This window comes from Pimephales promelas, chromosome 11, assembly GCF_988280905.1.
Source record: "Pimephales promelas chromosome 11, fPimPro1.hap1.1, whole genome shotgun sequence".
Classification (NCBI taxonomy): Eukaryota; Metazoa; Chordata; class Actinopteri; order Cypriniformes; family Leuciscidae; genus Pimephales; species Pimephales promelas.
Genome location: NC_142779.1, coordinates 9,967,000 through 9,987,225, shown reverse-complemented (window position 1 = coordinate 9,987,225; position 20,226 = coordinate 9,967,000). Strand labels below are relative to the sequence as shown.

Below are 20,226 nucleotides of genomic sequence, written 5' to 3'. Positions count from 1 at the left end.
GCTGTGACCGTCAGAGGACCAGCTCTTCTGTCATAGTGTCTTTGGTTTGACCTCTGACCTCTGAGTATTGTCGCAGCAAATGTCATTGAATAGGCTACCAGTAATACACTGGAGCATGTTTAAAAAAAAAAACACACATTTAGATATCAATCCACTTCAACATTTTTTGATTCCAGGAACATTAAGTTTGGAGTCTTTAGGCTATTATTTCAAGAAACAGCTGAAGACGCATCTTTTTTGGAAACAGTTGATCCATTAATACTCTTTAATCTTCTACTCTATATCTATTATCTTTATAAAAAAATAGATATATCCTACTGCGTTAGATTAATCTGAGAAGGGTCCTATCACTTGCAAATTGTTGTTTAACTGCTTCCATTTTTCTCATTTGTAAGTCGCTTTTGATAAAAGTGTCTGCTAAATGAATAAATGTAAATGTAATGTATTCCTAAAATGGCAAAGCTGAATTTTCAGCATCATTCCTCCAGTCACATAATCTTTCAGAAATCATTCTAACATGCCGATTTGCTATTTTAAGAAACATTATCAATTCATTTTTTCAGGATTCTTTGATGAATGAAAGAAAAAAATATTATTAAAAAAAAGTGTACTGATGCCAAACTTTTGATCTGTAGTGTATATTGTGGCACTTTTTTATTGCAAATGAAAGGTTACATAAATGTGTGTTCATATCACATTTTTGTGAATTTTTTTCAATTATATACTATTGCATTAACATTTCTGCATGTCTTAGTGGGATTTTTTTGGGGGTTTTTTGTTATTGCAGTTCACTCATTCTCCCGCAGTTTTCTGTCTCAAAGGGAGGTGGACGGCTGTTTTCTCCTCGGTCAGGAGAGTTTAAGAACACCAGAGGATTTTCTCAAGCCAAATGTAGATGGATGTAGGCAGAGTAAAAGCTGATGAGATGCCTTAGAGAGGGATGACATCTTCCAAGAGCTCTTAGTAAGCTCACTAGCATCATTACATTTTAAAATGATATATAAGTGATGATATCAAAACAGTTTGGAATTATACTGTACTTCAAGTGTATCTACCATTTTTGTCTTAACAGAAAGTCACACTGAAGTCTTATACAAGCTTGGCCCGTTTCAGTTTCCTCACACTACTGTATTCAGTTGTATCTACTGTATCTGTTTCAGACTTTGCTTTTGCAACCATCAGTGGAGGAAAGCAACGATGATCACTGGATTTGATCCATGCCAGGTCATAACCCTTTTTATTGATCTCAAGTTAGCATAGACCCAACCAAATATTACAATCATACATTTATATTTACTAAATACACAATTCATCTCCACATGTGTCAAAAATAGACTTCCACACACAAATAAGGTGATAAGTAAAAAAAAGTCATGTGACAGATGAGCAAGTCTAATAAAATGTTCATTTTACAGAAACATTTGGTACACAGTCAGACAGTTTTACAGATATCTCAGTTTCACTTTATTTGACATGTGCATTTATGTGTACTTAAGAAAGTACTGAGTAATAATAACAACATGAGTTAAGATTAGGTTCAGGGTTAGTAGTTATTACCAAGTTATTGTAATTATTATAATAATAAGGAACAGGACTGTAAAATAAAGTGCTACCAATATTTTTTATACAGAGACATCCAGATCTTATGTACGACTGGAATATTTCCAGTATAAATTTGTTCCTGACACTGATTTAGCCATTAGGTTGTATATTAATTGTTCAATTCTAGTAATGTTTGAAACATCACATCAGTAGTTTGTCTTTCTCCTGCAGTTGTGGTTATTCATCTCTCTGTTCAACATTATGCTGCATTAAATCGTAGCAGACATGTGGAATCAAACACAAATACATTCCAAGTTGCAAATTCTTAGGCCTAAATCTTAGCATGTTGCACCAGTGCATTTCAGTTTCTAAACATGTAACTTTCAAAGCTCTTGTAGTAGTACACTGTGACAAATACACATTGTGACACGTTACACTAAATCTGTTGAAAGGTATCTTTCAAACATGATGTCTAGTGGCTTATCAAAAAAGTTAATAATTAAGTAAACTTTAAAGAGTGAAGGAAAAACATAGTATGTTACTGCCATCCAGCGGCAGTTAGTGGTAGTACAATGAAACTCAACATTAGTTGACGTAGTTTCAGCCTCAAATTATCATTCAGTCATCTCAGAAAACTTTCAAACTGAAAACCAGAGATTATTCTGTTGTGATTGAAATTGGTGAGAGCCATATTTTGACTCGACAGAGTTGTTTTTATAAAATCTGTGGTTATAAGACCGGTTTCTTGGCAGGAATAAGCACCAGATTTTATGCTGCTGATTTGATCTGTCCTCCTCACCAGTCCTGACTGGATTTCTGTTTAATGAATCGGAGTGACAGATAATAGAGAAGCATAAAAACTAAAGCAACAGCAATAAGCACCAAGTAGCAGGAATACAGTGGATACTGGTTCATGTTCATCATCTCCACAACCTAAAAACAAAGCGCAACACCTGAATGTAATGGTATCCATCAATATAAACCATAGTTGGTCAGTTGGTCACATTACTCACCTTAATACCATCAAATTCTCCAGTATAGTTTCCAATGGAGATTGGGAGTCTGGTCCCACGGAACTGAACCTGCAGCATTCCCTCAAAACCCCAACGCATGAAGGATATGTAAGAAAACCAAGACGCCACTGTTGGTAATAAAAGTCAATATATTAATTCAAGAAATACTCGCAGATTTGTAGCTAGTTACTGTAGCTAGTGTCAATTCTGTTAACTCGGTGATGTTTTTACCCAGCCACATGTTTTCCAGACTAATGACAAAGCCAGCAGTCAAGTAGAAGACAGTGAAGAGAGCGTTGCCCATGAAAGACGACGTCTGCAATGTTGGCAGGGCTGCCGCCACAAATAGGGCCATGGAGCGACTGCAATACACCATCAGCCACACCAACAGGAAGCTGAGAAGGAAGCGGTCGGGAGCGCTGTTGAGCCCAGCCAACCAGTAGATGGGCACACCGTACACCAGTGTAAAGGCACAGTGCTCTGGCAGCTCACCAAGGACCTGAAAGAGACACTGGCACTTGAAATATCTCATTTAACATCAAGATCTGACAAAGTCCATCAGCCAAACAGGAGCTAATATTCAACTGGTGACCTACAGTATCCGTGTCCTGGCGCTCACTTCGGTAATGTAGCTCAGATGTAACTTAATTTCTACATCTAACTGTGTTATTATAAACATAGAATGATTAAAGTCTTTAAAATGAACTTTTCCTTTTTTAAGAATGCTGCAGTGTTTATTATAAATTACTTTGTATTTATCTGTGTAACTCCCCCTTCATAATGTGTCTCAGCAGAGGGTGGAACTACATATCCTCTACAACTAACTGTAAACTGGCATTCAGATCTGCCTCCATTTAGTTAACAACACCCAGCTCTCTTCCTACGATCCAATCAATTCCTGATGGAAGAAGGCAAGTCCCACCCTTACTTTTTTACTCATTACAGAAGCAATTTCACTTAAATGTGTCACAATAGGGAAAAAAAGACTATAAAAAATATAAATCAAAATAAGATAAGCAATTGTCAACTATTTTTCTTACAATATCCAACTCATTTTACAACTTATACAACCAAGTCGATTGACCGCCGCAATTTTTGCAATTGCCACAATTGATTTAATAAAGCAGAAGTTAATATAGATCAACTTATATTTTTGAGATAAAAATGCCTATTTTATAAGTACTTCAAGTTATTTATTTCAGCTAACTTTTTCAGTTTTTATCTAATATTTATGTTTTATTTCAGCTTTAATTACTGAAAACAATTTGTAATTTTAGTAAACGATAACAACACTGATGTTTAGTCCTTCAATGAATCAGTGTGTTTGAACTAATGAGTTGAGTGAATAATTCAAATGACTCACTCAGAATGACAGTCACTTGTCACCACCTACTGGTATAAATGATGTAACTCGTGGGAAGAATCCCCATACTAGTACTAATTAATAAACTGTCAGTCTGTCTGGAACTCATAAACACAGAAAAGCAGAATTATATAAATAGTGAACGCATGGCTAATCAAATTCGAGGGCCAGTAAATTACTGTAATCACACTGTGGATTGTTATATCACGCATCTATTGTAATACAGTTTTCAAAACCCAAGCAAAAAAATAAACACTTGACTCTCTAACTGCATGTTCATGAAAATCTCTACAAAAAATATAATCCTATATCTGTCTAGCCTTTACAACAAGTAAAAAAAGTGATTTCATTGTTATGCTTTGCTATACCAAAGGTCTATACATATAGACACCACTGTCATTTCTGAAGCTCTTACTTAATGCAGTTTATTTACCTTGGCAAAAAAGTATGAAGTGACCGAGTACATGCCATCTTCCAGTTCATGATAAAGCATGGCTCTTTCCGAATGACCTGTAAAAAACTAAATATTACACCACTGGGCTTCAGGAGACACCCCAAAAAACAAACATTTAATTTTCCTACACTTTGCGATGACGTCCAGCACAACAGCAAAGGGTGTTAGAGCTCCTATCATGTAGAGCAAAGCCACGGTATCTTGGATAGAAAGACCCTCATCCCCAGCTCCGAAGTAAAGGAAACCGATGAGCAGTGACATCAGCAAGGCTTCCAAACCATGAACCACCAGCGTCACCAGGTCCCGGTAGTTGTTAAATACCTGCCGCCTATAAAAAAGACAGGGAAACCGCTTTCAAGAGACACTTTATCCTAAACATTTTTACAATAAAAAGCATTTTCCAGTTTGTTTACCTGATTAGGATTGTGAACTGTTGCACTTTTCCCGGCAGGCGATCCTTCGGTTTGGAAACTGTGATCACTGATTCTTTATTCAAAACATGAGGAACACTGCTGGTGTAGAAATTGTGTTATCAGCTTCTGTGCTTTTAATTTTCATTGATGTATGTGAGGTTATTAAATGCTTGTCATGAAAACGTCAGTATGAAAGAACAAATGACAATATGAATATCAAAATGTACCTTTGAGGGGTGTCCAATTCTGAAGGACCACAGTCTTCTGATTTCCACATGAAATCCTCTGTGTTCTTTACCTTCTCTACAAACTGGGCTGCTAACGTTCTGGCTTTCTCCAAACATTGTGCTTCTTTTTCAGGACTGCGCCTATCAATGCTTATCAAGTCCACTGCAAGAGAAGTTCACAGTTCAGATACAACAACCAAACTACATGATCAACTAAAGATGTCGGTTTTTCTTTCCACTCACCGTAGTAGTCAGAGGGGTTGCAGTACCTTGGACACGGGTACCCAAGAGAAGTGAAGTAAGGTACCAAATCTTTGGCCTGGCCGCAGTACACAGCTGAACCAGAAGACAGGAGCACCACCAGGTCAAAGAGCTGAAAGATATCTGAACGAGGCTGATGGACTGACAGCAACACCAGGCGGTTCCCTCGAGCCAGACGGTACAATGTAATGACCAAATTATGGGCCGTGAAACTGTCCAGACCTGAAGTAGGTTCATCAAGGATGAGAATACCTGAAGAAACAAATATAACTAAAGTCACGATTCTGACCAGTATAATTGAGATGGGCTACTATTATGTTTTTATTTACTTTAATATATATATATATATATATATATATATATATTAAATAATTTTAATTTTAGTCAAAGTTTTTGCTAAATTCTATTTTGTAATTTTTATTTATTTATTTTCTATATAGTTTTTATTTTAGTAGACTTAAGTTAAACTAAATGAAAATGAGTAATGCTGTCTTGGCAACTAGCTGCAATAAAATAAGTGTAGGATATTCATATTTGACTTTAATTCAAAGTATTGTAAGTTATTTTCGTTTTTTACGTTTAACGTGTTTTTAGTTTTTGCAAGTGCAGTGTTTGCAACCAATAAGGTACTTTTGGAAATTTGTTAGTTTAGCTTTTTTTGTAGCTAGTATTTTTAGTCTTATTTTACTTTATGTCTTCGGGTTTAAAAGACGAGTAATAATAAATGTGTACACATCATTGTCGTACTACAAACAATCCGGCGAGTCAAAATAGTTCAACCGAACCGATTCGTTCAAACACACTCAAGCTTTGAGATGCGACGGTTGCTTCGACTGTTTGGCAAAGCAAAGATAGAAAACAATTTAAATGTAAGTTACTTGATATTAACTTCTTGTTTAAAAGTAATATCATGCCCATAATAGCACGTTGGCCTCTTTTTTAGACCCAAATCACAGATAGGCCTAAGTTACATTCAAAGCAGCGCCACCTTTTGATTTTTAACGGGAAACTGAATGCGAGGCTGTGAGGGAACATCTCTTTCGGGTCGGTTGTAAGTTACTGAACTATTATTTATATTATGTGTTTTGGATTGTTCAGCCGATTGAACACTGCAAAAATAAATTTTCAAGAAATTTCAGAAGACAAAAACCGCAGGCAACATAAAGGAGTTGGGTATAAACGGAGGATGGAGCTAGCTGCAAATGGGTGGGTTAGCAGCAAGTGGGTGGAGCTTTTGCCGCAAGTGGGCTGTACAAACTTCTAGAGAATTTTGATTGGTTTATTTTAATATCGCCGGTGTTGTAATAGCTCCACAGTTGGTGGCAGTAATGTGTAAATTTTGTTGCGATCCATCAGAATCAGAAAACAAAGAAGAAAACCGCGTTTACACCCTATGGTTTACACATGTCAGCCGTCAGCGTGCTGTTGAGATGAAGGGGTAAGCTTGTACATTTTTTCTTTTTTTAAAAATAGCATTATAAGTTCTGGAAAAGACCATTGTATAATGTCGTTTGTACACTGTTTTTAGTCTTGATTAAATGAGTGTAAAGAATATGGGTATAAAGCGTATCCAAATGAATTTCTGTTTTTTTTTTTTTAGTTGCTCGCAAATTACAAAATCTGTAACGTGCATGACGAGATCTTTTCTGCATTTCATTTCTACAATTTTCTCTCCAGATTATGGATTCTGAAGACCATAATAAGGTATTGTAGCAGTGTAATTTTTGTACGTTTTAGGACTGCATTGATTTTCAAAACGTAAATGTCTTAAACGTTTTGTAAATGGATTTGATATTAGAATGACATTATAACTCCTAATTTAATTGTACAATGCATGCAATTCTATTAAAACTTGTTTTCATTGTAGTTATGCTTTTTTCTGTGTAATCCACAATGTAATGTAATGCAATTGAAACATTTGTTTTAATATCATAATTATTTTATAAAATGTATTACTCAAAACAATCAGTGAAATAAATGTGAAACGCGTGTTATTGTGTTTTAGGTTCACTTATCAGTGAAAGATGTGCAGGACACTCTTGAGGCATACCAGTGCCTCAAGTGCACAAAATTTCACTGTCCACTTTGTCCTAAGGACAGTATAAAATTTGATGAGAACTTCCAGGCAACAGGCCACCTTCAGTCCCATTTATCTTGGGTGGTGGTACATGGATGTAAGTTGACGAAAATATTATTGTTATATTCACTATGAATAGGAGATTGTATGATCTCCAATCATTTTTGACAAAAGTTGAAATTATTAACTTTTTAAAACTTATTTCAGGTTTCAAAATCTATAAATGCCACCTCTTGTGTCGCAAAACAGCGCACTACCACTGTTGTTACTGTGACAAAACAGTAATACGTCGGACTGACTTCACAAAACACCTGCTTATTCATACAGCAGATAAGAGTGCAGGTGGACGAGCCACCAGGACTTTGGCTAATAACCATGGGGAAAAGTCATTCACTCTGGTTCATGGACCTACTGACCAGCCATCAGCAATGGCCAGTGAGCGCAGGGGACAGCAGCCCATAATAGTTTCTGGGCCAACTGACCAGCCCTCAGCAATGGCCAGTGAGCGGAGGGACCAGCAGCCCACCATGGTCTGTGGACCAACTGACCAGCCATCAGCAATGGCCAGTGAGCGGAGGGACCAGCAGCCTATAATAGTTTCTGGGCCAACTGACCAGTCTTCTACCACAAACCAGAAACACTGGGGTCTACCATCGGTGGAGCAGGAGCTAAGACATCATAAATCAAGTCAAAAGAAAGTTTCCTGTCCTAAATGTAATGTGACATTATATTTGAAAAATTTACAACGACACATACAAAGAAAGCATAGAACTGAAAAAGTTGACGTGTGTGCAGATCGCCACCTTACCAGCCAGTGTGTTGATGCAAGAAATGGCATTTTTGCAGTTGCCAAAAATTTCTGTGGGCCACCTGTTCCTGTTCATGTTAAACAAAAGCTGAGAGGTCCAAGTGAATGCGAGATGGATGACTGCTCTTTGTTTTATGATGTAGCAGGTAGGAGTGGGCATCAAGCATTTAGATGTTCTCACCTAAGGTCACTTGACTTTTGCTCAACTCCCTCAAACACCTGTCATCTTGTGGAGGACACACTGAGTGAGCTTGTAAAGCAAAGATGGTTTACAGAAAAAAAGAAAGAGATGTGTCTTGCTCGATTAAAGGAGGCAACAGACCAAAGTGCACCACTTGCTGTGGGTGTTAAAATTGGGCCACCCAAAAAGCATTATGTGTCTGTCTTGGAGAACAAACCGTCCTACTACAGTCGATTGGGAAGGGTGATGGTTATGTATGATGCCCAGAGAAACAGCTGGCATTGTCCCTGTGTTAATGCACGGATGTCCTGTGCACATAAGTATGTCGCAAAGTGGTTCCTTTTTCAGACTAATAGACAGCTTTTTAAATCTGTTAGATCAACTGGAACAGAAGAAGATAACTTGGATGGTCATCAAGAAGATGACAAGGAAAAGATGGAAAAGCCGTTTGGACTTGGGAAAGAACTTTTGCAGAGAATTGTAAAGTATATCATGGATAAAAAGCAGTATCCAACAGATTTTCCTGAAAATCTTTGCAGAGGAGTGTTTGATCCTCCCCCACCAAAGCATATTGTGCCATCAGAAAAGTTCTGCACTGAATGTGGTTATAACTTGCCTCTAAGTGACCCCATCCTTGTCACAGCAAAAGCTAAGATTGTGACACTGACATGTGTCTATGAAGGTAAGTGTTATAAAAAAAAAATATATTACAGCATGCTGTTATATTCACGTCTATGTGTCTAATCTATTTATTCCTTTCAGGAATAAGCACATACTTAAGGAAATGTCTAAGATGTGGAATGGAGTACCGTTACCAAGACTGGGAACATGGAATCCACAACTTTAACAATCATATTCTCATGGGTTTCCACTTGTGTTTGTATTTAAGGGCGTCACTCCAGGTATGGTCCCTGTACATTTTAAAAATGCCTTTATTCCTAAAAATTGTTGCTCTTTTTCTGTCTTTTTAAAATATTGTTTATTATACCGTCCCACAGTCCTAATTACTACTTATTGTTACTAAGTAACAATACCTGCACAAAGTATAACATTTTTATATTTGTCTGTAGACTCATAATGCAGCAGGCAGAGTTTTCAAAGCAATGGAACTTGCATCTGGTTTAAAGCTTCCTTCACATAACCATCTGTTTCATGGTTACCTACATTTTGAAGCATTGGTGCAACATGACTACAAATATGCATGCATCAATTGTGGCTCTCATCCTCCCGTGGTTATTATGGATCTTCATAAAAAGGGAGTTTTCAGTATGCCAGGTATGACAACATACAAAGTAAAGCTTTGTTTCTATTGTGAGGAACAAAGAATGTTGGTTTCCTTTTGCAGTGAGTGAGGTACCTGATCCAACTGAGTATACTGGGGAAGTTAATGTGAGAGACTTCTGGGAGTCTCTGTCCTTGAATATTATTTCCCTTGGGTTTGTGAAGGGTAAGACATGTTTTTTTTTTCTTTGTCACTGGAGTAAATTGTACTGCCTCTATTGAATGATTGATTAACAAACTAAAGCAACATACATTTAAATGTTTTATCATGTAGTTGGAGAGGAGAATCCATTCGTTGTCAAGCCAACCTTTGGTTTTTGGGCACCGTGGATTGGACCAGAAACTCGAAAATCTGATGTGGTTTTAAACACAGAGTGGGAAAAAGTACACCGCCCAGCAAAAACAAAAGAGCAGGCAGAGCTAGACATTACTGAAGACAGACTTCTCGAGGAAGTCATGAAAATGAAGGTCAGGATTATCTGTAATATGTGTTGTCTGTGTGAATAGCCAGCAGCCATATCACCCTGTAGCCCAGTACTGGTAGCCCACTGAAGCTAAGCAGGTTGCTGCTGGAAGAGGTGTTAGTGAGGCCAGTAGGGGTGCTCACCCTGTGGCCTGTGTGGGTCCTAACACCCCAGTATAGTAATGAGGACGCTATACTGTCAAAGAGCACCGTCCTTCGGATGAGACGTTAAACCGAGGTCCTGACTCTCTGTGGTCATAAAAAATCCCAGGATGTCTTTGGAAAGAGTAGGGGTGTAACCCCGGCATCCTGGCCAAATTTGCCCAGTGGCCTCTGTCCATCATGGCCTCCTAATCATCCCCATACCAATCATCACTCTGTCTCCTCTCCACCAGTAATCTGGTGTGTGGTGAGCGTCCTGGCGCAATATGGCTGCCGTCGCATCATCCAGGTGGATGCTGCACATTTGTGGTGGTTGATGAGATTCCCCCCTCTATGTGAAGCGCTTTGAGTGTCCAGAAAGGCGCTATATAAATGTAATGAATAATTATTATATGCATCATAGTTTTACTTTTTTTGTTGTTTTTGTTTCTACTTTACAGGTTGATGATGTCAAGAAACTGTGCAAAGCTTGTGGGGTTGATCCCTGTGGTTCAAAAACAGACCTTATCCTCAGGCTTCATAATGAAATTAGGAGTAGGAGTACTTATGATAAGATTTTTGAGAAAATCTGGGGTGCATCAGGTAAGGAACCATACTCTGATTATGGTTTTGTTTTTAAATTGAATTTAAAAAATTAATTTTTTTTTAATTGATGCTTTTAGGAGGCTGGTCTGCAGTTATGTGCCCATGTGGAGTGGTATACAGCCTGAAATTCAACATGAGAGCGGAAAGTCCAAGAGACTATGTTGATATTTTACTGTCCTGGCAACATTTGCCAAATGTTACCATTTATGATTTTGCCAGAGGTCTGGCAACACATGGGAATCTGAGGGACCCGTTGGGGTTGCCATTTGCTCCACATGAGGGAAGATTACTTAGCCCTACAGAAGAAAACATTTCTTTAGCCAAAGAGGGCAAGGTCAAGGTTAATCTTCCCTGGTTAACAGAGCCGCGAAATCCCCCTGATGTCAATGGGCATCCTACAACAGGGAGTTCAGAGCATTATGTACTGTATGATAAACTGCATGAAACGAATGCAAAAGATCCCAAGGATTTTTTAAGAAGAACTGCTCTGGTGCCAGAACTGGCTGGGAAGGTTAATACCCAAGTAGTAGAACAATTCTTTGCTCAAATGGAGAAAAACAACTACTTTCTCAACATGATGGCACCCAGCTCTCAGATCTTTCTAATTCGTAATATAGTCCACCATCACAACACCCAGCTTAACAGATCAAGACTGGAGAAAATACAGAAGTTAATGGGAACCAGACAAACCTTCATGAACAAGAATGGGCAACTTATTATAGGTAACATGTCTGTGTTTGTAACTGTGTTTGTACTTTTTTTGCATGAGCATGTGTATTACAATTATTATTATTTTTCCTTTTAGGTTTATCTCAAGATATCTCAAACACTGACAATATTGAGGTTCTACAAAAAGATGAGGCTATTACTAAACTGCAGAACGTGAGTGCTAGCTCCAGGTGTTGGCAACATCCATTGAGCATAGAACTACAGGACAAGGTATCAAGTCAAGCCAGCTTTATAATATTGTGCAAAAGTTCAGAGCAGATTTAATGAAAATCATACCGTTATGTCTCATAATTTTACACTTAGCAGTTTAACAGTTGAGATATACAATTATATTCAGTATGTTAATTATATAAATTATCAAGCAATTGAGATTTAACAATAATAATGAAAGGCCTATAGAAAATAGAATTGTAGTTAATATGAAGATTTTGTTGTTTGTTGTTGAAGGTTGTTTTTATTCATTTTAATTTGTAGGTTTCATATGTACTGGATGAGGCCATGGATCCTAAGGAGCATATTGTATGCGTTTATGGTGAAACACTTACCCGTGAGGACTTCTTGACATTAGGACTACAGAATTATGTAGAGGCCATGGTAAGATAATCGAGTAACATGCACTCATGTGTTGGATGTGTAATTTACATTATCATGGATTTTATTTTTGTGCCTCTTATGCAGATTCTGAATTCCTGTCTAAGGGTTATTGCACAAATTGGGTCCATAAGGGTATTGTAGTATTTACTACCAATGCACTACATATCAACAGTATAATATGTAAATTACAAAACAAACAAAAACATTGTGTAAATATTGTAAAATCAACTTTGTGTTACAGAACATTGACATCTGGGTGACCAGCAGTTACATTTCAGTGACCTGGTTACCACCGCTCTCTGCAAACCCATTGGACCATTTTTCTGTATGTGTGTGTATATATATATATATATAAAATTTTTTCTGTGTATATACTTTTTTTGTGTTTTTTAAAAATTTATAACAGTTTGTGTGTGGATAAATTATTCTTTACAGGTGGACATTTGCAACAAAGATGGCATTTTACTTCCATCTTGGAAACCAGGCCTTTTAACTCAGGAACGAGGCCATTGGATGATTGCTGTAAGTTATATAGTCAAATGAGACCATATGCATTTAGTGCAAAGGGTTCATGAACTGTATCTGTTTTAGTCCCGGTATGCCATTACTTGGGATTTCTCAAAAGTGGGGGGTGCAGGCTAAAATTTAAAGTCATATTTTTATGTGAACAAATGTTGAAAAAAGATCACTCCATTTTAAATTGTCTTATTGAAAAGTTTGTTGCACGATAATAGGTAAAAGTGCTCTTGGACATTTTACAGATTATGAAGCCAAAGGAAAGACAACTGTTCTTTCTTGACTCGCTCTGTGGCTCTGGTTTAAGTGATGCCAGATACATTCAATTATACAGGTCCTTCAAATGTTCACAACAGCAGTGTGGTAGTTCTGTTTGAAACCATACTGCTTGTTTGTTTTTGTTCCAATTATAACCTAAGGAATGAATTATTGTTACTATGTTTTACGTGAACATGAAATTGAATCCCAACCTATGATCCCAACTTATTGTACTTTTTTGATGCGAGTTAAACTTGTCTGTATATATCTATTACATCTATGTGAATATAATTTCTATTCTGCTAATATCCATTCTGTACATGTGCACAGATCAATCTCGCACAGCAAGAAAAGTACAACTGGGTCAATTTGGATTTCATGTTGACATCAAATTGTATGGTAGTTCAGTTTTAGACCATACATTTTTTTTAATCTTATTTAACTTACTGTTTGTTCATTCATTCATTCATTCAAATTGTTTCAACCCAACTGTTCAAAAATAATTTCCATGCTTGCAAAATTTCTCTTAGTTCCATTAATCTAGCCAGGTAGCCACACACACTGCCTTGCTAGCATTGGTGTTTCCTTAAAGAGAATTATTTTGCTCATCTTTATTCATTGTTCATATACCTCTGTCTTTTTTTTTTTTTTTTTTTGATAGAGAGCTTGCCCAAAAAATTGCACCAGGACTATGGTCGGAGACTGTTCTAAATGACATTACGGTGGGAAGGTTTTTTTTTTTTTCAGTCCCACATGACTAAGATTACAGCTTCTGCTGTAATGTATAAAGTTCTTAAATTACAATTTGTTTGATTTCATTACTAGGACAATGCAAGACAAAAGCTGTCAAATAACTGTGGAGTGTTTGTCTTGATGGCAAGTACAGAATATGTCAATGAGGAACATCTTGGTGAAATCAATTGCTCTTGCCCAATAAACTTTTTTTGTGTGTGTTTCTTTGCATATTATAGTATGGACTGTATGTTGTTCTGGGACAGAAGTTTGATTTCACTGAAGTAAGTATTTTTTTTTAAGCTATATACATTGTAATATAATTTAAAATTATACTAATTCATTACTTTATGTACACAGCTAAACATGAAGAACATAAGAAAATGGTGGTGTGCCATCTTGCTTGACAATTTCTCTTTAGAGTAAGTGTGAAAAGGTTTGCTGTACTTTTAAAGTCCCTGTGAAATCAAAATTGAACCTATTTACTTTGTTAGCCCATATTACTAGTCTTGTGGTGAACAATTAATCCGTGCAAGTAAATATATATTTAAAAAATGTTTTACCTTAGTAATCTTTAATCAAAATCTGAAAAGTTACTTCCGGTCTGGAACGGTTTCTTTTTCTGATGACGTAGGTTTCACAGTTTGGGTGGGGAAACGCTTAACCACTCCCCCCACTCCCTGTTAGTTTGCTATGAGCGAGAGATGGAGAGGAGGAGCGCTAGAGTAAAACCCTGCCCTCTGTTCAATATTCCGTTTCACTTGGAAATACGTCACAGCACTGGAGAAAAATCGTTTACAACTTCCGGTTCACGGGGACTTTAACAAGTTGTGTTTTTAAGAAACCCTTAAAGAAGTGAAGAAATCTTGTTCACTCTGTAAGCTGTTTTGGAAAGTCATGGAATGGAGTGATTTAGTGACTCGTTCATAAAACTATTTCAATAAAAAATATATTCTGCAGACCCTTTGAGTGAAAAGGAGTAGCAAAGTGTTTCAGTGATGATAAAAATCAGCAGGTGTAAACACTACTTGCTCTATCAAACTCCTTTAATATCTGTTCTTAATACTATTAGGGGTTGGCAAGATTTTTTTTAAATGTTTCATTGGTGAATGAAGTAAAAAAAAAAAAGATTGTACCATTAATTGGATTTTTTTGTATTTACAAAAGTCTTACTGTAATTTGTGATCAATGTAATGCATTCAATTAATTTTGATATTGTACTTGTTCTTTTGCTTACTTCATTTGTTTTTGTTCCATGACAATCAAATTGTGGAAGACATGGGAGAAAGAGAAAGCGAGCTGTTGTAGCTGGTATTGTCAGCTTTTTATATTTTGCTGATATTTTTTTTCTCAAATTAAAAATTAATGGATGATTTTTTTTTTTATTCTAATCCTTTCAGAAGAAGAAGAATGCTCTGCACACCCTGAGAAGAAAAAACCTGAACTTGCATTTGAAAGTAAGAACTTTAATATAAAAATAAATACACAGACAATGCTGGCTTTCAAATTATGTAACTATAATATTGGTCCGCTCATTTTAAATGACTTCATTTTAGCAGACCAAACCCCAGTTGTGCCCTCTGTTTTTAGCAAGGTATGCAAAATCAATTTTAATGATGATTTAAAATGTGTATCATACAATTTTAATCCACTTATTTTTCTTTAAGGATGAGCTGTTAAAAGACGATGACCCTCCATCATGCTTCATCTTCAAGGTAGTTGAATAATGTTATATAATGTGCTTTTTAACATTTTTTTTAACTGCCTGTGCTAACTGTTGCTATATTTTCAGTTATCAGGAGTGTTGCTGAAGAACATACTTCTTGAAGTTGTTCTTCAAGAAGGAGATGCTGCCTACATGCCCCTGTCATTGGCTTGCTCAAGGTTCAGGGACATAGTTGGGGATGGCAATTTCAGGAATCAGGCACACTTCTTATGGCTAGAAAGTAAATATTGACATTAAAAAATAAAATGCATAACAAGAACATCATTGATAATGTTAAATGTTATGCTCATTTATTTTCCCCATCAGGTGTTACATGCTGGAAAAATAAGTCGTCTCACTACAAACAGCTCTTCTGGAGGATGTACTCAATCTCCACTTGTTTGGAGTGTGGGTTTGACTACAAATGCTGCACACCTGGTATGTTTTGTGTAAATTGGTGATGAATAAACTAGTTGTTAGTCTAAAGGAAAACTAAAAATCAAATTTACTTGTCATCCCTTGGAGTTTAAAAGTTCTGGACACCATTCACTTGCATGGCATTAGCATGGACCTACAGTGCTGAGAAATTATTCTTAATGTTTGTAAATGTTCAATGTCAGCTATAAACCCTAGTTCTTATTGTGCTTCTTGTGTATCCACCAGGTTATGCTGGGAAGGGAAAGCGAGGCGAGCTCCAGGGCATTTATTCAGAAACCTTCCACCCTGGATTTTGCAGTTTTCACTGCATGCAGATCAGTTCTAATGAGATATAGTGTCCTTACTAATAACAAAAAAGACTACAAATAAGAAAATACAATAAACAATTTTGCAATCAATTCTGAATGACTTGTACATGATTTTATTAATTGAAAAACACAATTTGTCCACCCCGAGATTTAAATGTAATATTATCTATAACACGTTCAGAAAAACATTAGTCTGCTATTATTAAAATATATATATATATATATATGCAGTAAAGATGGATGGGATTTTTTTCCCCTTTAGACAAATGTTTTTCATGTATTTACACATTCACTTCACTGAGTCCCAATTGCATCAGATTTTAATGTCCCTTTAGACAAATGTTTTTCATGTATTTACACATTCACTTCACTGAGTCCCAATTGCATCAGATTTTAATGTTCATTTACTTGATACTGTAGAATTGTACAATATGTAGCTAATATTTAGAAATATGCTTAAATAAGGCCTGCAGCCTGATGAATTTAAAACACCATCACTTGTCTAAGTATATATGGTAAAAGGTTTACAGACGTGACTTCATTGACAGTGAGAGGTATTGGACACACACATTAATAATAACAAAGCTGCAAGAAATCAGACCATGATGAGGAATGTAATATTTAAAAGTTTATTTTCATTACTGTCGCTACTTCCTGCAATACTCATTCACCGCCGTCCTCGGCAATGACAGCCGAGCCATGCTTGGGGATTTCCGCATAAGCTCCTCCCACTTGCGGAGTAAACTCCTCCTACTTGTACATTTGTGAAATCCATCCTACTTGCGGCATAAGCTCCTCCCACTTGCGGCGTAAGCTCCTCCCACCTGCAGGTCTCCGGGCTGCAGCGATACATACATGACATAAAGCAGTGGCAAATGAAAATTACAAGTGATCTCAGCCTCTTTCTTTCCTGTCATGGCGCTGCTCTGAATAAGGTCTTTTCGGAACAACATCAGGCTCATGATATTGTTTTATTTCTAAGACAAAACATTGTAAACATAATGTGCATGAATCATCTACAATAATATTTAGAACATGCTTTATTTAAGTAAATACCATTCTTGAAGCTCAAACCGCACTAGCAAGTTAGCAACGATAAGGTCATGGGTTTGATTAATGCCTTGATAAAATGTGTATACGGCTGCCTTAAATGCAAATTCACCTAGCGTAAAACCTTCTGCTAAATACATTAATGTAAATAGGGTCACATTTGATCTCCTGTTGACTTAAAGTGTGTTTTCATTTCAGATGTTGGTTTGTCATAGACTCACCTGGATTCCAGAGTAGCTGTACAGCGATGCTGACCCTCCTCCTCTCGCCACCTGACACTCCCCGCACATACTCATTCCCCACGCGTGTGTTGGCGCACTGCCTCAGACGCAGCTCTGCGATGACCTCATCCACCTGTAAAGGTCAAACACCCCACACACCCAACATGAGAGAGGATGCTGACAGTTAATCACGTATAACCTTTAACTGGGTGATTATGTAAGCATTTACTGTATGTTCTCAGTTGCTCACCCGCTGATCTCTCTGTTTCTGTGTGAAGTGCGCAGGCAGCCGCAGCTTCGCCACAAAGGTCAGCGTCTCTCGTACCGTGAGATGCGGTAACAAGCGGTCATCCTGCCGCACATGAGCAATGCTTTTCTTCACCAGGGAACGTGTGGAAGGTTTCCCGTTGATCAGAATCTCTCCTGATTTCATGGAGCCACCCTCATCTCGACATGTTATGATATCCAGTAAGGAGGTCTTCCCACAGCCTGCAACAAACACTTTGTTTCTTTCTGGCTTTTTCTGGTTTTATTCACTTAAAAGGGCACTGTTGAAGAATTCTGCACATATAAGGTTTGACGTACCCGAGCTGCCAATGACAGCAAGCATTTGGCCACTGTGCACACGTAGGTTTAGATCATTTATAACCGTCTGCTTGTTGCTGTGCATTTCCCAGGGCATTTTAAACTCTGACAGCCTCTCATACCAGGGTATCTGTGCTGCTGTGTCCACCTGTATGCAAATATAAATGAGATTATTTGGGCTCTTAAAATGTTTGAATGTTATTGTATTAGATTTGGGGTCTTCAAACTTTTTTAGGCAGAGGACCTCTAGTGGACTGAAAGATGGAGCAGGGAGCACATTATCTATAAAACTGAAACTGAATTATATACATATATGAATTATAACTGAGGTATAAAGCCTATAATTAATAAACGTAATACATTGTAAAGTGGTATGAGCAATGACACATTTGGGTTCTTATCGGTGACTTTGTTAAAATATTGTACGTGGTTGATGTAAGAACTTAATATTGCTTCTTTTTTTACAATTTACTTTTTAGATCAAACTATAATTGCTAGACCCCCTGTTAAATCAAGCAAAGTGGCATAAGCAAAGTGGCTACTAACTTTAGTTTCTGATTGAGACCCATTCTTCGGCCATCTGAACCATTATAGAAACAATGAACATTAACACTAATATTTGAAAACCAGAAAATTATGTATTTTTTTTCCTTTGTCATTTTTACCAATTCATCGTCAATGTATTGTACAATGCATTGAAAAGTGTTTTTTTTTTGATTAATTTGATATTTTATACATCTACAATTTAAAGTTTTAGGGTCTCTAAGATAAATAAAATAAAAAGGATGCATCAAACTGTTCAAAAGTTACAACATAATTTCTAAAATTACAAATGATTTCAAATAAATGCTGTTCTTTTAAAATTTTGATTCATCAAACAATCCTGAAAAAAATTATCAGGTTTCGTTTCCACAAAAACATTAAATGGCAAACCTGTTTTCAACAGTAATAATAAGAAATGTTTCTTGCTCCAATTCAGCTCTGCCATCACATGAATAAATTACATTTTTTAATATATTAAAATAGGAAGCAGTTATTTTACTGTGTAATAATATTTCACAATATTACTGTTGTTTCTGTATTTTTTAACAAATAAATGTGCACATTGTAAAAAATAATGATTTGTAATCACAACATTATTTCTTTTGTCAAATCAGCTTAAATTATGTAGTTCAGATAACATCATATTTTAAGTTTTCTGATGATTAAATCAATCTCCCTCATTGTATTAACTCAATTTTTCCATTTCAATTAACTTAAATTTTAAAGGCAACCAGCTTACTTCATTTGTTTAAGTTAAACCAACAATATTTTTATTGCCCATCATTCATTTTAAATAACTTATATGTCCAAATTCTTTTTTTTTGGGCCCACTGCATGTTTGTATTTCTACTTAATGAAAAATAAAATAAAATGGATCAAGTCAAGTCAACCTTTTGACTGTAGAAATACAAACATGCAACCATCTTTCAATAACAAAGTACTTTAGCAGAAGAAAACAGGAAGAAAAGTGCAATTTAAGAAGTAATTTGTTGTAAATGTAAATAAAACTGAAAAGATTTCTAACCTCATAGTTCAGATTGCGGACTTCTATTTCATTGCAACCTCCGCTGTAAGTAAAATACAGACTGCTGTCCTCCTCTGGAGATGAGAAAAGAGAGTCTCGACCCTGTGTGTGTTGAAACATCCAGTTGATGCATAGTGCAGATGCCTGTCACTTATATATTTGATTATCATTCATTTACAATCAGAATCTGTTACTCTTGGTTCTTTGTGTCAATACTTTCGGTGTAAAGTTTATCAGGTTTAATTAAGATTCTGCAATTTTTTTTATCAGATCTATCAAATACCAGCAGATAAGAGAACTGGACTGAGTTGTCTGCATGGTTCAGGGTCCATTTATGTAATAGAGCAGAATCACTCATTTTTACAGAATCACACTCAATGAACTTGACTACATAAAGCAATAGCATGGAAGTAATGATATACTCTTGTTATTAATGTGAATACAACACTTGGTATAGGGTATAGGTTCACTTTTACGTTGCGACTGCTCGTATATTCATAGTTCATTATGAACTCACCCTGCTCTGTGTCTTGTCTCCAGAGCTGAAGCTGTCTCCTGAATGGAAAGCACTCTGGTCTGACATGGTGAAAAGGGGTCTGTGCCCCTCTGGTCTAGTGTCCTGCTCAGAGAAGTACCTGCTCCTCTTCTTGTCCTGGAGAAAACTGAGATGTGGCAGAGAAAAGCAGCCCTATA

The 20,226-nt window shown here is 36.6% G+C and overlaps 2 protein-coding genes and 1 long non-coding RNA gene across 13 annotated transcripts; 2 read left to right on the top strand and 1 right to left on the bottom strand.

Annotated features, from left to right (window-relative positions):
- The first annotated feature begins 791 nt into the window (after positions 1 to 791).
- Positions 792 to 3,623, top strand: LOC120479376 (uncharacterized). Its single transcript, XR_005622904.2, has 4 exons — positions 792 to 963; positions 1,161 to 2,689; positions 2,791 to 3,178; positions 3,350 to 3,623. It is a non-coding gene; the product is annotated as an uncharacterized LOC120479376 (long non-coding RNA).
- abcg8 (ATP binding cassette subfamily G member 8) lies at positions 1,221 to 20,177 on the bottom strand. 2 transcript variants are annotated; one of them, XM_039671753.2, is made up of 13 exons: positions 20,051 to 20,177; positions 19,534 to 19,635; positions 17,967 to 18,114; positions 17,632 to 17,870; positions 17,382 to 17,514; positions 5,256 to 5,525; positions 5,013 to 5,175; positions 4,786 to 4,884; positions 4,501 to 4,700; positions 4,352 to 4,428; positions 2,787 to 3,054; positions 2,556 to 2,683; positions 1,221 to 2,475 (listed from the first exon to the last, which is right to left on the bottom strand). In XM_039671753.2, the coding sequence occupies exons 1-13, from the start codon at positions 20,114 to 20,116 to the stop codon at positions 2,338 to 2,340; spliced, it is 2,031 nt and encodes a 676-aa protein (XP_039527687.2). In that variant the 5' UTR covers positions 20,117 to 20,177; the 3' UTR covers positions 1,221 to 2,337. The 2 variants fall into 2 exon arrangements, with proteins under 2 accessions (XP_039527687.2, XP_039527688.2); XM_039671754.2 differs by having other exon boundaries at positions 4,786 to 4,881.
- LOC120471584 (uncharacterized) lies at positions 6,464 to 16,207 on the top strand. 10 transcript variants are annotated; one of them, XM_089116944.1, is made up of 24 exons: positions 6,471 to 6,711; positions 6,951 to 6,977; positions 7,279 to 7,447; positions 7,558 to 9,021; positions 9,102 to 9,241; positions 9,410 to 9,614; positions 9,685 to 9,786; positions 9,895 to 10,088; positions 10,686 to 10,827; positions 10,908 to 11,552; positions 11,636 to 11,769; positions 12,034 to 12,153; positions 12,238 to 12,285; positions 12,395 to 12,478; positions 12,589 to 12,675; positions 13,899 to 13,943; positions 14,020 to 14,081; positions 14,936 to 14,970; positions 15,060 to 15,116; positions 15,219 to 15,253; positions 15,327 to 15,374; positions 15,452 to 15,605; positions 15,692 to 15,802; positions 16,028 to 16,207. In XM_089116944.1, the coding sequence occupies exons 2-24, from the start codon at positions 6,954 to 6,956 to the stop codon at positions 16,135 to 16,137; spliced, it is 4,215 nt and encodes a 1,404-aa protein (XP_088973070.1). In that variant the 5' UTR covers positions 6,471 to 6,711; positions 6,951 to 6,953; the 3' UTR covers positions 16,138 to 16,207. The 10 variants fall into 10 exon arrangements, 5 of the variants coding, with proteins under 5 accessions (XP_088973071.1, XP_088973072.1, XP_088973070.1 ...); XM_089116942.1 differs by having other exon boundaries at positions 15,216 to 15,253; XM_089116943.1 differs by having other exon boundaries at positions 6,629 to 6,711; positions 6,874 to 6,977; positions 15,216 to 15,253.
- Positions 20,178 to 20,226: the final 49 nt, after the last annotated feature.